The sequence below is a fragment of the Fulmarus glacialis genome, unplaced genomic scaffold (genome assembly GCF_000690835.1).
Source record: "Fulmarus glacialis isolate BGI_N327 unplaced genomic scaffold, ASM69083v1 scaffold7728, whole genome shotgun sequence".
In the NCBI taxonomy this organism is placed as follows: Eukaryota; Metazoa; Chordata; class Aves; order Procellariiformes; family Procellariidae; genus Fulmarus; species Fulmarus glacialis.
In genome coordinates, this window is record NW_009228896.1 from 11,712 (window position 1) to 27,064 (window position 15,353).

General features: G+C 44.7%; 1 protein-coding gene across 1 annotated transcript in view; it reads left to right on the forward strand.

Annotated features, from left to right (window-relative positions):
* LOC104081053 (pre-mRNA 3'-end-processing factor FIP1-like) overlaps window positions 1-14,558 on the forward strand; it is a gene marked incomplete at its 5' end in the record, with an annotated part of 26,252 nt that extends 11,694 nt beyond the window's left edge. Inside the window, 8 exons of the mRNA XM_009583647.1 lie at window positions 1,062-1,167; window positions 2,609-2,807; window positions 4,798-4,824; window positions 7,414-7,471; window positions 7,835-7,890; window positions 9,263-9,461; window positions 11,459-11,617; window positions 14,426-14,558. Coding sequence (XP_009581942.1) covers window positions 1,062-1,167; window positions 2,609-2,807; window positions 4,798-4,824; window positions 7,414-7,471; window positions 7,835-7,890; window positions 9,263-9,461; window positions 11,459-11,617; window positions 14,426-14,558 — 937 coding nt within the window. The remainder of the gene's footprint in view (window positions 1-1,061; window positions 1,168-2,608; window positions 2,808-4,797; window positions 4,825-7,413; window positions 7,472-7,834; window positions 7,891-9,262; window positions 9,462-11,458; window positions 11,618-14,425) is intronic.
* Between the last annotated feature and the right edge of the window lie 795 nt (window positions 14,559-15,353).

Consider the following 15,353-nt stretch of genomic DNA (forward strand, 5'->3'; position numbering starts at 1 on the left):
TCTAACTTGGAAAAGTGCTGATGTTTTTCTGTCCTAACTGCAGGAAAATGTGTCTAAGGCCACACTTACACAAATCAATTGTTGCATGAATATAGGATGAGGGATTCTTTAAACTTCAGTTGTGGGTGCTTCTCTCTCTCACAAACCTTTACTTGTGGTGACCTTACAACGAGCTCCTATAAAAATGTTCTTCCCCCAAGTGTGACTTGGAAAAGTGCTGATGTTTTTCTGTCCTAACTGCAGGAAAATGTGTCTAAGGCCACACTTACACAAATCAATTGTTGCATGAATATAGGATGAGGGATTCTTTAAACTTCAGTTGTGGGTGCTTCTCTCTCTCACAAACCTTTACTTGTGGTGACCTTACAACGAGCTCCTATAAAAATGTTCTTCCCCCAAGTGTGATCTGGGTATGGAGATAAAAGAGCATGGAAAATTGTAGGTTCTGTGACTGATTTCCACTAATGCATAAACAGCACTGTTTCTTGGCTACATTAATATATTTTTGTTCAAGGATCTAGCCTTGATTTCATTGAAAGCGGTGGCAAAACTTTTTCTTTAATAGAAACAGAGTAGACCCCAGGAAGGTGCCTAGAAAGTGTCTGAGAATCTGATTTGTAAATAACTTCAGTGGTATCAGCAACACTTGGAAGATTGGACAGAAAGCAGGAGAAATCTGGGCTGATAACATTAAACGCTTCTCCTGATAAATATTCTCCACTTTCTCTGAGCCTGATCTGGGAATGATTATTCAAATCTGTAGAGTGAGTAAAGGATTTCAGCTCTGAACCAAAGTGTGCAATCTGTGTTATTACACCCATATGATTCTTTGGATCATGTTTCTAGGTGTTCAGAGAGACCTAACTCACCCCTGCAAGCAGAGCTCAAATTGCTCAAAAGTGGAAAAGGACTTCTCATTCACCTCTTGTCCAATTTGAGTGCTGCCTCTAGAGATTTTTCCCTGGCGGAAAAGAATGTACGAGAGAAATCTGTCTGATAGTGGGGAAAACTGCTCCTTCTAATGTCTTTGAGCCTAAAAAAATGCATCTGCTTTGTACCAGGAAGTTGGGTGGGACAATTGATGTGATCGGTGGCCAGGCAGGCACAATTAGGAGAGTAGAAGGAAGACGTCGTGATAAGCATGCCTCTGAGGAAAACCCAATTCAGGTAAATGTTTGGCGCCGTCTTGACAAATTACTGATTTTATTGCGCTTCTAGTGAACCCTGAGCAAATGTCTGTGCATTCCTGACCTCCCACGTCACTGTTTCTATCTGCAAAGCAGTAGGTAGTATATCAACCCTGTCAAAGCATATGCATGTATCGTTCCCTTCTGCAGGTTGAATTAACTTCTGTGTTAAAAGCTTTATCTTGCTAGGAGCTAGGGATTGTCCTTTAAAGACTAGCCTTCCCATCTGAATGGTAAGGCCCAAGTTCCTTTTCTCATCAGGTCTCCCAAAGTATTCCTCAGAGTACATAGCTGGGAGGCTTTTAAGTGGATTATTCCCTTCTCCTCCACTGTCGGGTTGGAATCTCCAGTTCTGCAGTGGAGGACTTCTACTTGGGGCTTGTGTTTCTTTGTACTTTGAAGTAACATTTAGTCTAAGCATCATTAGATGCAGCCCACACTTCAGACTTAGGGTGGGCCTGTGTTACTGAATCTTGTCCCTTATAAGAAATAAAAGCCTGGGGTTTAAAACTGGACTCAGCTCTGATCTTGCATGTCCAGTGTATGACCATAATGTTCTGGTTGGCTTCTAGGTAGGAAGGAAGGTGCTATATGTATGGTTTGAGGACCACCTGCCGCGAACTCTTCTCTTAACCACAGTCCTCCTACCAACCGCTCCTAAGTCACAAAAAAAACCACCAAATATGGAACCTTTCCCCTGTCTAGATGCAATTCCTGGTTTTGTTTTTACGTGTGTTTTTGTGATCTGTTTATTTTCTTACTGGTCAGTTTTCCAAATTTTGCCAACAATCGCCCAAAAAAGAGTTTGCCTAAGATAAAGAATTTGCTGGGAAATGATTGTTGTTCCTCCCACTTACAAGCATTGATACCTGTATTTCCAGGTCATTCTGGTGTCTCTGCATATTGATCATTCCATCAGTATGTGACCTGCTTTTGTCAGACAGTTGTGAATCTGGTCTTCCTTTGACCTGTGTGGGCACAATCTAGAGCAGAATTTGGCCTCTTGCTGCTCTCAGGAAAGATAAATTGGGTTTAAAAAAAAAAAAGGAAGCACTATTGTGTCACCCTCAAATACAGCAGCTTTTAATCTAAAGCCTGTATCAGTGGCAGTTCCCATGAACAAAAGGTGTTCGTAACACTGAAATGTCAGCTGTCTTGCACAGTTGTGTCTACAGCTAGAATCAAGTCTCGCTGCTGTTCTGCGTTAGACAAGATACCTTGCTAAGCATATTGATTGCTTTGATCAACCTTCCTTCCTCCCCAAAAGATGTTATCCTCTGGGTACAGCATAACCTGATCTTTCCAGGTATCACAATGCTGCCTGTTTTGGTGATATGCTTCCTTTGTGCCAGCGCAGTGAGGTTCTAGCTGCAAGAGCAAAGAGATTAAAATGCTCTCTTCTCATTCCTCTGCCTTCTAAGGTCCTTGGAGACCACGGAAGTAAGCCACAACCCCCCCAGCAGCCCCAGCAGCCATCACAGCCCCAACAGCCACCTCAGCAACAGCCGTTTGCACCACCAGCAGGCCCACCGCCTCCCCCGCTCGCTGGGCCACCTCCACCACACTTCCTCCACCCTCCTCCACCAGTTACTTCTGTTCCACCTCCCCTGCATCCTCCAGGTATGTGTTCACACAGCAATATATGGCAGTCTGAGGCTGCAAGTTAGGACGTCCCAAGCTTGGAGCACATCAGAGGTTTAATCGTTAAACACTGTGGGACAGTGGAGTAATCAGGTAACAGGTCCTTAGACTGGCCGGTCTTTGTTCAGTGTCTCCATCAGCCTATTTAACATTTGCCCTTGAAAACTTAAAAAATGGCAGCTGTTCCTTGAAAAATACTCTTTGTTTCCATGAGGGTGCCTTTGGGTGCTACCGATCCATTTGCTTTATTGATAAATGTAAAGAAGTTGGTTCCTGTTTATCTGTGGAGGAAGCTAAGAACGTAAGAATTGCTATCCTGTGTCAGATCAGCAGGATGTTTAGTTCAGGATCCTGTCTGGCTATGACCGATTCCAAATGTTTCAAGGGTGATGCTGGAATTGGCAATTCTGCAACAGCAGCTCTAACAAACAACTTTCCTCCTAATCCAGGTCAGTTCTTGGTTGGTTTATGCCTTGAAATATCAAGATCTGTATCTTTCTGTGTTTGTTTCTGTGCATTTTATTGTACCAACTGCCACCGCAGGATGATTCTTATGCTCCTAGAAGAGTCTAGTATCCAGTGCAGACATTAGAGCAGTGCTTCATTTTAAAAGCAAAATATAAATAATATAAATGAGGTCTTTACCATGGGTTTCTAGCCCATTGGCTGTGATCAGTCCTCAGCATTGGCAAGTTTGTGTGCTCTTATCGATAACCAGATGGGTTTGTATTGTGCTAAGAGCACTTGGCACTTGAGAAGACACTGTGAAGAGAAGTCATGTGTCTGCAGGAACGCCTTTTGCCTCTGCAGCTACAGACTGAGTCCTGAAACCTATTGAGATAGTGGAGGTAAAATTTCTAATTTTCTTCTACTTTGTTGTCTTGAGCACCATGTTACAGAACAGTTTCACTGTCTCTTCTGTGCATGTAATAACTTAGTTTCCACAAAGGTTCTTAACGCATCTGCAACGTGGAGGCCAGTAGTACTCTTTCTGGGCATCAGGCAAAATAGGGCAATACTGGTGGAGAGAACAAAGAACTTTGCAACTGAAAAGGCCAAATATGTGTACTCATGCAGCGTTTTCCAGGGGGCATAGGGTCATTTTTCTGTTGACCCTTTTCAGTGCAAGTTTACAGACATACTGGCCATGGCCTAAGACACGTTTTTCTGTCTTCGCTTCCTATTAAGTCTGCGCATCTTCTGATCCAACGTGAGTCATGTCTGTACCCCTGTTGCTTCTGGCTTAAATAGTGCATCGAGGTTGAAGTGAAGGCCATGCTCTGGGCTTTCCCTGGTCCTGTAGGCAGCAGCCAAACTTCTGAGAAGTTGCCAAGAGCATGTCATGCAGTAACTCCTATATTTTGCATTGGCTCCACATGCAGAAGATACAGAACAAAAAATACCACCAAGGCCTTTAATCTGAGGAGGATTATTACTACAGTACTCGGTGATGGACCATGGTAGCTTTTCCTACTGCCTTTCATTAAAGTGATTGGCAAAATCAAGATAAATTGTTCACTCGTTCTTACAGTTGTTGACCAGGGTGTCTGACTTTACTATGCGGTTATGATTGACATTATTTTTTAAAATTAAAAAAAAAAAAACCAACCAACAACAAACGAGCAAAAGGACACACTGATGTCTGCAGCAGGTTCTCCTCTCCAGCTCCTTCAGTTGTTCTGAAGGCCAAATCAATTGTTTGTGTGTTGACACTTGGAAAAAGGAATTCTCCAGTGTAAGAGAGCAGCAACATTTAAAATTGCAATATAAAAGTAAAGAGATCATCATTTGGGAAAATGATATCATTTGTAGGCTAGTTACTGCTTAATAGCACCAATTTTTCTGCTGGTCTGTGCTCAAATATGTGAAATTTATTCAGAAGTATGCTTTTAAGTTTAGCTTGAGGTACAGAGATGACATGCTTTACCTGTTGTCCTCACTCGTTTTGCTTGTTTGTTTATTTCCATAGGTCTGCCGCCACCCGGTCCTATTCCAGGTAGGTGTTAATTGCTCTTACTAACAGCAATGATTCTGAACACAGAGATGGCCCTATCTGAGCATTTGGATTAAGTAACACAAGATAGGATGACACCAAGACCCATTTTAGAGCACAGTTAATTTAAGGCTAATAAACTCCAATGCAGCGTTGAACTCTAGCTGCTTATCTTATATTCTGGACCTAAATACTAATCTGCAGGGCTTCTTAATACTATCTTGGTTTGTCTCTGAAGACCAATCTAGAAAGTGAAATGTTTATATTCTGGACCTCAATACTAATCTGTAGGGCTTCTTAATACTATCTCTGAAGACCAATCTAGAAAGTGAAATGGAGAACTTCAGGTGGCAAAAGCCACTTAGATTTGAAGTGGTTTAGTTCTTGTTATGGCATTTGCACAGCAAAAGTCTGAGTGACAAATTGGTGCTTTGTATAGGAATTTAGAGTGTGAGACTGAGCAGAGCAAGTGCCATTTCCATCAAAAGCCTTTGCTCCCTGGTGCACAGTAGAGATGGTGAATGCTAATAAAGAAATGTAACAACCGATCTTGTGCGTAAGTTAAGAACCCCACTAATTCAGAACTACTATAAAACTGAGTTTCCTGTAGCTGTAATTTGCTTGTTTTTTTCCTACTGGAAATTTTGCCTAGTCCAGGGAGAACAAATTTAGCTGTTTGTATAGCAGACCGTTTGGAGCAATAGTTCTGACCAGATGCCGTACATCTGGAAATCCAAGGCCTATGGTGACTGCGTATACGCAGTCAGGCCACTGCCTCTGTGTTATACTGTATACTTGATTCATGTACTTGGAAAAGGTCTGCACCCAAAGCACTTCGGACTTGATGTGCTCGTCCTCACTATATGTCAGACATGTTGGATTTGATTCACAGCTTTCGTGTCCATGCTTTTGTATTCATGCTCTTCTCTGGGCTTCCCAAATGGAAATATGGAAAATCTATACTAGCTGGGCTATCCCTTAGAGTGAGAAAATTCCTGTGTTTGTTAAAATCACACTTTTCATACTCCTCTCAATGTACAATAATATTGCAGAGCTGGTTTTCATTGTTGTACTAGAAGGAACCTGCTCATAGTAAGCTTGGATTTAGAAGAACTATATTGCGATGAAACTGGATGCAAACTGGTCTTGATTGTAGACCTTGCAGCGCCCAGTTGCTAGTCAAGTGCATTTAGATTGGTTTGGGAGAAGCGACGTGGATAAAATGACCAGGCTGTTGCAAAGAACTTCCACTCCAGGTAACTGGGTTGGAAAGGGAGATGAGGAAGAAACCTGCTAATTATGGTAATGATGATGATCCACCATCATTAGAGTTAGGTGCTTATAACAGTAGTACTTTGGAGTACTTGCGCTTGGTGAGCAAGTGTGATTGAAATGCTCTAGGCATTGTGTTTTACTCAAAGATCTTTGGAAAAGGAGTGAAAAAAAAAAAAATCTAAGAGTGAGACGTGTCCCCCAACTTGTTTGCAGCATAGATCTCCACTAGCTGAGCTGGAGACTTCAGGCTACCTCCTTTTGCAGTGAGATGCTTCTAGGGAGGACTTCTCCTGACCCATTTTAAGTGTTCACAGTAAGAGGTGATGTATTGTCCCACGGTTTCATTGACTATGCTGGCTCAATCTCCATTGACTTGAAAAGGAACCTGGAGCTGCTAGCTTCAACGTAGATGACTGCAGTTAGTCAGATGACGCCTATCCTTTGTATCAGTACAGTTTGCTCCTTTTTTTTGTTTAATAATAAACAGAGGAATTTTTATGCGAAGTCAAGCCAATGGGTGGTTAGTCTGTTCTTGTTGGCATTGGTAACTGCCTAGAGAAATAAAGGTTGCTTATAGTTACGGATACAAGTTTAAGACATTCCCTTAGGAACAGTCAGCACGTCCTTCTCACTTTCAGATTGGTCAAGGTTGAGGACTTTGGCTTCCAAGGCTTATGTTGCTCTGGAAGTGGCCTTCATAAAGTTATGCTTAATTCTGCTTTCTTGAAGATACTGCCTTGTGATTTTGTATAGTAACTCTTCACGTGTTTGACATTGGGCCCATTTTTAAAGTGTCAGACCTTTCAGACAACTCTCTCTGCATCGTTGGTGCTGTGTCTTCTCATGATTTTGATATGTATATGTGCTCAGAAAATTGGCTTTCTTTAAAAACAAACAAAAACAGGTGAATTCTATGTTACGTGCTTTGTAAGAGACAAAGTTACTCGTTTTAATCAATGGAGCAATAAAACCTTTGCTGTAGTTGCAGCGTGTCTGCATCCCAAGAACCAGACTTTTCTGTCTTCCACAGGACTGTAAGGGTTAATGTTTACTCCTTAATGAATCTTATGTTTATGATGAATAAGCCAAAATAGAGGCCTTTTTTTCTCTTTCCGTACCCCTACAGAACTAACATAGCTGTAGGGTTTTAATTTTGGTAGGAGGTACAACCCTGAAAGAAAATTATTGCATTTCAAACAGGGCCTTGTTTAGAGTAAAAAGATGCTTTAACTGCTTTTAACTGTAAACAGCAATGAAGTCTTGTTCCCTCACGGCAAGCTGTGAGATCTTTATGATGACTTACGCTTCTGTGTCTAGGGTTGTTCCCGCCTCCTCTGGCACCACCACCAGCTCTCCTCATTCCGACCTTGGATGGGTAAGACCACACCTGGGCTGAGCCATGGGTACAGCTCCTCTGTAGTGAGGAGGGGTGGAGGATAGGTCTAAAATCAGTGCTAGTAATTCTTAGTCTGGTCATGGATTGGGGTGGGGGGTGAGAACAGAGTCTGTAGGGAATCCTCTGTGCATTTGCCTTGATTTGTCATGTTCATGCAACTGCACCTGTATGCATTTCTGATAGTTTGCAGTGCAAAGTGAAACAGATTCACAGAAACCATGGGTTTCCCCTGAGGATGTTCCACAGACCTTCAGAAAAAATGGGGTAAACTTGCAGCGCAGACATACCTGCTGATGGGGGGTCACTGATGTTAGTAACTTGCATCCTTTTCTCTCTCCAAAGCCAGCCAGCCAGCTACAATAATAGGCAGCCTCCTCCATTTGGCTACAACTCTGCAGGTGAGCACTGAAGATCACACACAGTCAAACTGCTTGTATCTCTCTTCTCTGGTATTTGGTATTTAGGCTTTTCTTAAGCTGATGGACGTCATGCTTGCTTTAACTTTAGGGTCTTGCTTATGCCCCAAACTATCCCAGTCACTAGAAACACATGCTGAGTTTGACTACACCATAAGGTGTTTGGAAAGCTGAATGTTTTGCAGCAATGATGAATGTAATTTTGTAGTTGAGTGTTAAGCTTGTTTTCAGTGCAGATATCCAGCAACAGAGAAGCTTCCCCATGTGCCTCAGCAACATGTTCTTGTACTTATTTACACACATACTTGCTCACACTCACTCACCTCTCTTCCTTTTCTCCCAGCCTCAGGGACAAGCACAACCATGAGCTTCGCATCTCCTCCCTGAGCTTTTGAATGCCCTCCTCTCCGACTTTATCATCTTCCTTGCCTACAGGCACATCCAGGCATCTGTCTCCTTTTGTTTTGTAATGGAAGAGGCAGTGCCAGAATTTCAGCAAATTTCCTTCCCTTTTGCAGCCCTGCCAGCAATGCCCATGTCCTCTCCCATTTCCTTAGTGACCAGCACTTGGAGTGGCACCTCCTCGCTACGCTGAACGGACAGAATCACAGGCAGCCCCGCGCCTCTGCAGGAGGTGGTTGGAGGAGTGGGCAGTGTGAGGCCTTCCTGAGAAGCAGGAGCCTCAAGTGCTGCCATACGTGCAGCTTTTCAGCAGCTGCTGCTGCTTCAGGATATGACCTTGCTGGTCCAGCTAAGCAGGCCCCAGCAGGCCAGCATCTGGATGGGGAAGTGCTGGTGGCTCTGGGCTCATCAGGTGGCATCCTTCGTTAACAGCTCGTGCCCCTGGCCTTCCCCAGCTGCCACCTTAGGTGAGAAGTGAGACCTTGTAAGGGTGGCCAAGAGCCTAGGGCCAACTAAACTCAGCTGGCTCAGCAGTGGGAGAGGGGTGCCTCAGCATTGCACCTTTGCCCTCTAAGCCAGGATGTCTGGGAGGGGTGGACTGAAACTTTTCTGAGTGGAGACCTCATAGCATGCCCTATATAGCAGGACCTATAGAGAACAAGAGCTGGAGGAGTGCATAGCCCTTGCATTAATGTGCTGTGTAAGGGGATGGGGAGATTTTGCAGTGACGTCTGTAAATATCTGGTCTTGCTTGCGTCTTCCTCAGGGAAAAGGTGTTCACATGTTCTTAGCAAACTGCTGAAAGTAAAAATGGAGCGTGAGGACAGGAGGGAGCTGGGCCGTTGTCTCCTTGGATTCAGCTGCACCTCCAGAGGGTATCTTTGGAACAGGATGGACAGAGAGGATGCTGTTAATGCTTCAGATGAACAAGGATTCTGCTCTCTTGCTGCAGATTCAGGTTTCATCAGCTACCCACCCATCTCCACATCCCACACGCCCTGGGTGACAACGGTGGACAAAGGCACGAGCAGTTCCAGCAGCAGCCATTGGGAGTACTCGGGCTCGAGGCGCGAGAGGGAGCGGGAGCGTGAACGGGAAAGGGAAAGGGAGAGAGACAGAGACCGCACTCCGACCACTAGTGAATACAACAAGTGAGTGCTGTTTTTCAGCAGCTTCTGCTCACAGCTACCCAGTAGGGAGCTCTGGCCTTGCCCTGGAGCGCAAAAAGGTGTTTGGTCAAGGGATGGGACTATAGATTAGACCAGTTTAATTTTCTGAAATGTCTGGGGAAGAGATACTTTGGATCAATAACTAGAGGACAAACTAGGAGCCAATGTCACTGGCTGATTTCCTGTGTCTGTTTTTTTTGTTTAAATCTGGCAGAACCAGTTACGCTTGCTCTCCCACCTGTAACGTGAGGCCAGTGAGTGAAATAGCCCCTCTCTGTTTACTAGGTATTTCACAGCTCAGTGTGAAACATTGGCCATAGAAGCTGCTGCTTCTTGTCTTCTAAATGCAACTGTCAGATCAAAGGAAAAACCACCCATGCTTTGCTCAGCTCTCCTATAGAGGCTTTCAGGGCAAGGAGTGCCGTTCACCAGGAGTCAGCCATGAAATGTAAATCCTTAACCAGGCGTTCCTGCGAGCAGTGCTGGAGACAACCACCTTGGTGGGAACTGATGTGATCTCAGGCAACAGCAGCGCTGGGAGCACTTGGGAGAGGAGGCTTTCAGCCTCCCAGTGTTGATCTAGGGCGCTAAAGTGAAGGCTAGGCTGCAAAGACTCTTTCTAAACCCATCACTTTTTTGTTCTGTCACAGGCAGCGTCAGTGTTTTGCAGGCTTCAGGCTCAGAAATACCAATAATCATTCAAAACATGATCAGAATGCGCATTCCTGACAGAGGGGTGCTGCCTGCCGGGGAACTTCCCGGTCCAGGGGGTGAGCAAATAGGGCAACGTTTTCCTAACCTTTTTTTTTTTTTTTTCTTCCCACCCCCCCTCTTTTTTTCCCTTACAAGCTTGTGGGCACTGTGGGTGGAAGGGGGAGGAATAGAACAGAAGACAAACTTGCTACAGTTTGAAGAGCTCAGACTCCCACACTTCCTGAGCAGGTTCATGCTGCAGCCAAGTCCTGTGATCAGCACGCCTGAGCACATTGTTAGCATTTCTGGGTGCTTTTGAGCATGCTGACCTCTAAGATCACGCTTGCCAAAGCAGAGCAAGTAGCCATGCTAAGTGGAGTCCTTTGGAGCACTTCCAGATGATTGATATTGGATATTTATTTGTCTAGCTTGTATCCGTGAGTGTTAGGACGATGTTTCAGACTTCCTTTCTCTCAGAGTCTGAATATTGTTTCCCACAGTGGGACTTGTTAAACCTTTAGATTTTAGCTTTCAGAAGTTGAATAGGGACTATAAGATGTAGAGGGAAGGGGAGTGTGGGATGTGTCTGAATTTGGGATGCCCACAGTCCTGTATGTGGATTGAATGAGGTGCCTTGAGCAGATAGTTAGGTGTAGACAGAAAGACCATGTCAGCTATACTCACAATTTGAGTTTTTGAACTCATGGGGAAGAAAATAGTTTCTTAGTCTAACTCACACAAAAGAATTACAGGTTATCTGGGACAATAGTGTTGTGAGGTAAAATCCAGCACCAGGGGAGGCAAAATGATGAGAGGAGCATGTATCTTTTGTTTTTGAACAAGGTAGCTGGGTGTCTTGGACATATTCCAGAAGGATTGTGAGGGCAAAAGCCCTGAGATGTTGGCCACATGCCTGCTGCTAAGGTACTCCCTTGGCAAATCCAGAGAACAAATTTTGTGAACCCTTTGCCTTGAGAGGCCAGGAGAGAGCCATGATACTCAACTGTTTGGGCTTATGAGCTATGTAATAGGCAAATGGAGGAAGCTATTTCACTGGGGTTAGAAACTGGGATTGGATTGCAGCTTGGGTTCAATAAGCAGCAGCAGCAGCGTATTGTTACAGGTTTTTTCAGGAGCATCATGAATATCTCAGCCTGTTGATAGAGTAAGAGGTGACAGATTTTACTGGTGAGGATGGGATTCTACAGTCTTGTAATCGTGGCTCCTGACTTTCAGGTCCACGAGTGGTGTGTTCCTCTGCCTCACTTCTTCTTTCTCTCCTTAAGTGATGATGAACGATACCGCTACTACAGCCGAGAGCGCAGCTACGACTTTGAGCGTGACTACCGACGGAGTCGAGATCGCAGCAGGGAGCGAGAGGATCGTCACCGAGAGCGCAGGCACAGAGACAAAGAGGAGAGCAGCAAGCATAAGTCTTCGAGACGGTAAGAGCTGTCTAGGGCTGAACTGGGCTGTTGACGGGCACACACCTTAGCTGCAGACAAGAAGGTTGATGTTCTCAGAGTGAACTGTCACCCTGGGTCATCCCGGCTTCCTGTGGTCTGTGGACGTCCTGAGACGTGACGCTCAGGCAGAAAAAGCGCTCTCGGGCATGTGCCTGGGCAGGAGGCAGAACTGTCTGTGATAGGGAGAGGAGTCCATGGTGTTTATAAGTTCTCAGTAAGGCAGCTGGCAGGATGTCGGGTCACTGCCAACAGAATTGCAGCACTGATTGTCAAAGGAGAGGTTAACCTGTGCTAAACATCACATCAGAACAGCATAGCTCCCACTGTTAAGAAAGTGCACACAAAGTAAAATGCAAAACCATAAGACAAGCATCAGCTTTCAGTATTATGTGGTCTTGTGCAGAAGAGAAGAGCTTTCTTCAACCTGTAATCTGAAATTTCCTCTTGGAGCAGGAGGCTGAGCACTGCATGATCAGAGCTTTGTGCCCAGTGCTTCTGATAGAGAGGATGATGATGATCTGAACAAAGGTGAAACACTTCTGGAGCACACCAGGATGTCCTAAAATCCCAGCTTTTCTGGAGAAAATGTATTTGCTGCAGATGATCTTCCTGTGAGAGCATTCTTCTGGCAAAGTAACAGGTCTGGTCTCTGGTCTGAGGCAATGCTCAGTTCCTGTGTCAGTTTACATCCTGGTAATGACTTGAGCAGGCTTGCTTGGTTTTTTGGTGCTTCAACTTACTTCCTTCTTTTAGATGAAATCCATGGCAGCTCTGTAGGTAACTACCCTTATTTTGAAGTTGGTATCAGAAGAACTCCTACATAGTGACTGGAGGCAAAAGGCTGTTCTCATCCTTAAGGAGATGAGTTAAGTTTTCAAGAAAGGGCTGATTGCTGAAGGGTTGGAAACAAAGTGATGGGAAGAAAGGCCAGGACCATAATCAAAACTGAATACAAAACAAACAGAAGCTGAACCGATACCAGACTAACAAGCCAATAGTTTCAAGGGTTATTTCTCAGCTTCCTCTGCTTAGAATTGAAATCTAGTGTTAGATACCTGGCTGCATGAAGAGGGTGGAATTCACCAAAGCAGTGTCAGAATCTGCTTGAGAGCTCGATTTATAGAATTGGGCTACTGCATGAGGTGGGAATGAGGTGACTTTTCCTCTGCTCCTCAAACCACACACAGATGCTCTCTGTCTTGCTCAAAGTGGTAGGATGGGAAGTGTTCGTTAGCTAAAGGAAATGGATGAATACTTTTTGTTTAAGGCCACTTCAAGTGCATACCAGAGTCATTGCTTGAGGCACTTCAAGATTTGAGCCTGTTCAGGGCATTTGCAGGAAGATGAAAGGGATTCCTTCTTGTTTCCAGTTTACTGCAAATTGATGGTCTGAAGGAAATCGCTGACGGTTGTTTAAATATTGAAGGACAGTCACATTGTTCAAGCATAAGCCACTGCTGCATTGCTGTCCACAAGGTGGCTGAAGGTGTGTTGAGGAGAGGCATTTTTTTCATTTTAATGACTATGAAACCATTTATTAAACAAGTCAGGAAATTACTCGAAGCCAGAAGCTTTTCAGCCAGGGCTTCAGTGGTTCAGCCAGTTAGGTGTCTCTGCTGCTAAACTGGTATCCCAGCTGTGGTAAGAATTTGTCTCTACACCTGACTTTGTCCCTACTCGTGGAGGTGGGTGTCTGTACTGTGTGACTGTACATCTTCCTGTGGTAAATTTAATCTGCTTTTTCCTGTACTCTGTGCTCTGTTTTAATTCTGCCACCTTCACACCACGGTCAGCTCTAGAGACCTCACTTGGTTTTCAACCTGTGAGCAGAAATAATTGCATGTTTGAGAAGCAGCAGAAAATCTCCTCCCGGGAGGAGCCAAGAACCACAGTGGGCAAAACCAGCGCTCCTACCTTTCCGCTTTCCCTGATGGGAGGCAGAGGCTGATCTCAGTGTGCGTGGGTTGTGCCAGGCACGCTGTGCCTACGCAGTGCAGCTGGCTGTGGTCACCGGTGCAGGGCTCGGAGGCACGCACAACCTGGTCAGAGTTACTTCTGGCTGGGATTTCTCCCACGTCGCAGAAAACCTGTGTAAACATCCACAGCTATCCAGCTGCATCTGGAAAACAATTCTGGGTGAGCAGATAGAGGAGTTTTAAAGCACAAAGCTAGTGAAGTGCCAGGTCATTTATGAGTAAGCAGAAGTAGAAACAGGATCTGCCTCCCATTAGGAAACCCACGTTTCTCTAGCTACGTTGATCCCTTTCTTGCCTCTGGTTCAGGGATTTCCCCAAGACGTTCAGAGTGAAAGTTTCAAACACCTCTCAAATTTACGACTCTTCTTTCTCTCAGCAGCCTCAGTGCTTCCCATTGAACCTTGAGATGTGTCAAAATTGTTAGAGCTCCCTTAGGAGTGGGACGGACACAGAGATGTTGCTTATAAAAACTATGCAAAAATTATTGACAGCAGTCTGTCTAGCGTGCTGCCTGCCTAAACCCTGCGCTGATGCAGCGTGTGGTGTAAAGCAGCCACCTCCAGCGGTTGCATAACCTGCCCTTTGTTCAGCCACATGCGATATCAGATCATCCCAAATAAACACGATGAAGCCTTTCAATGGCACCGTGATGCCCTCAGCACTTCTGATCCGTCTTCTGTTTATTCTAGATCAAAGCGCTCTGTCCCCGCCATCCCCACTAGAGTCAGTGCGTTTGGGTCTCTTCTGTGGCAGAGCCGTGCTGATGCAGGCTCTGATGTAACTTTCTTCTCCCCTTTCTTCCCCGCCACAGCAAGCAACATGAGAGCGAGGAGGGGGAGAGTCATCGGCGTCACAAGCACAAAAAGAACAAGCGTAGCAAAGAGGAGAAGGAGGCCAGTGAAGATGGTGCCCAGGAGGGAGAGGAGCAGGATGCCAAGGAGTGACCCAGGCCCACCGTCAGCCCTCAGGAGGAACTTACTCCTTTCGAACCAGCGTGGCATTGGTGATGTTTTGTTTTTGGGGGGTTGATTTTTTTATTTTTTTTTTCCCCAAGGGAAGAGAGGCTGACTCTGGGGGAGCAGTGAAGCATGTGGCAGTGGTTTGAGAGCTGAGGCTGCACATGCAGTTACACTTTTTTTTTTTTTTTTTTTTTTTGATACGAGACAAAATACAGCAGTACTAGTATACAGAGCACTGAGCTACTCTACTCATAAACATCCCTAGGGAGAACTTTGTTGTATCAGATCCTATGGTTTCTGATGGAAGATGGCTTCAGCTGAAACTAACTCATTTAGGTAATAGTTTTTGTTTATTTTTTGTCATCATCATTCCTTTTTGAAAAATAGGACAGTAAGCGCGACTTGAAATTTATTGTCCAAAGAAAAGTGTGATTTAGATCCTGAGAGCCAGCTTAGAGTCTGGCTTCTAGTAGTGAAAAGTCCCATCCCCAAATAAATTTCTTTATAGCTACAAAAACGTCTTCTGATTTCTCTGTGGCCAGCCGGGCAGCATGTGAGGAGGAACTGCTTTTACTGGCGGGTCACAAGATTTGGTCTGACGGCTTTGAGAAGCTGTCACATGTGTTTACACAGGGTGTGCAAAGACTTCAAACCTAGCGCTTTTTTTATTCATTGCAAAAATAGTTCTATCATGTATTACACCTATAAGTGGGAAATCAATGGAAGATCCATGTAAGAGCATGAGTTTCTCTTTAATTAGTTTTGACTAACTTTTTTTTT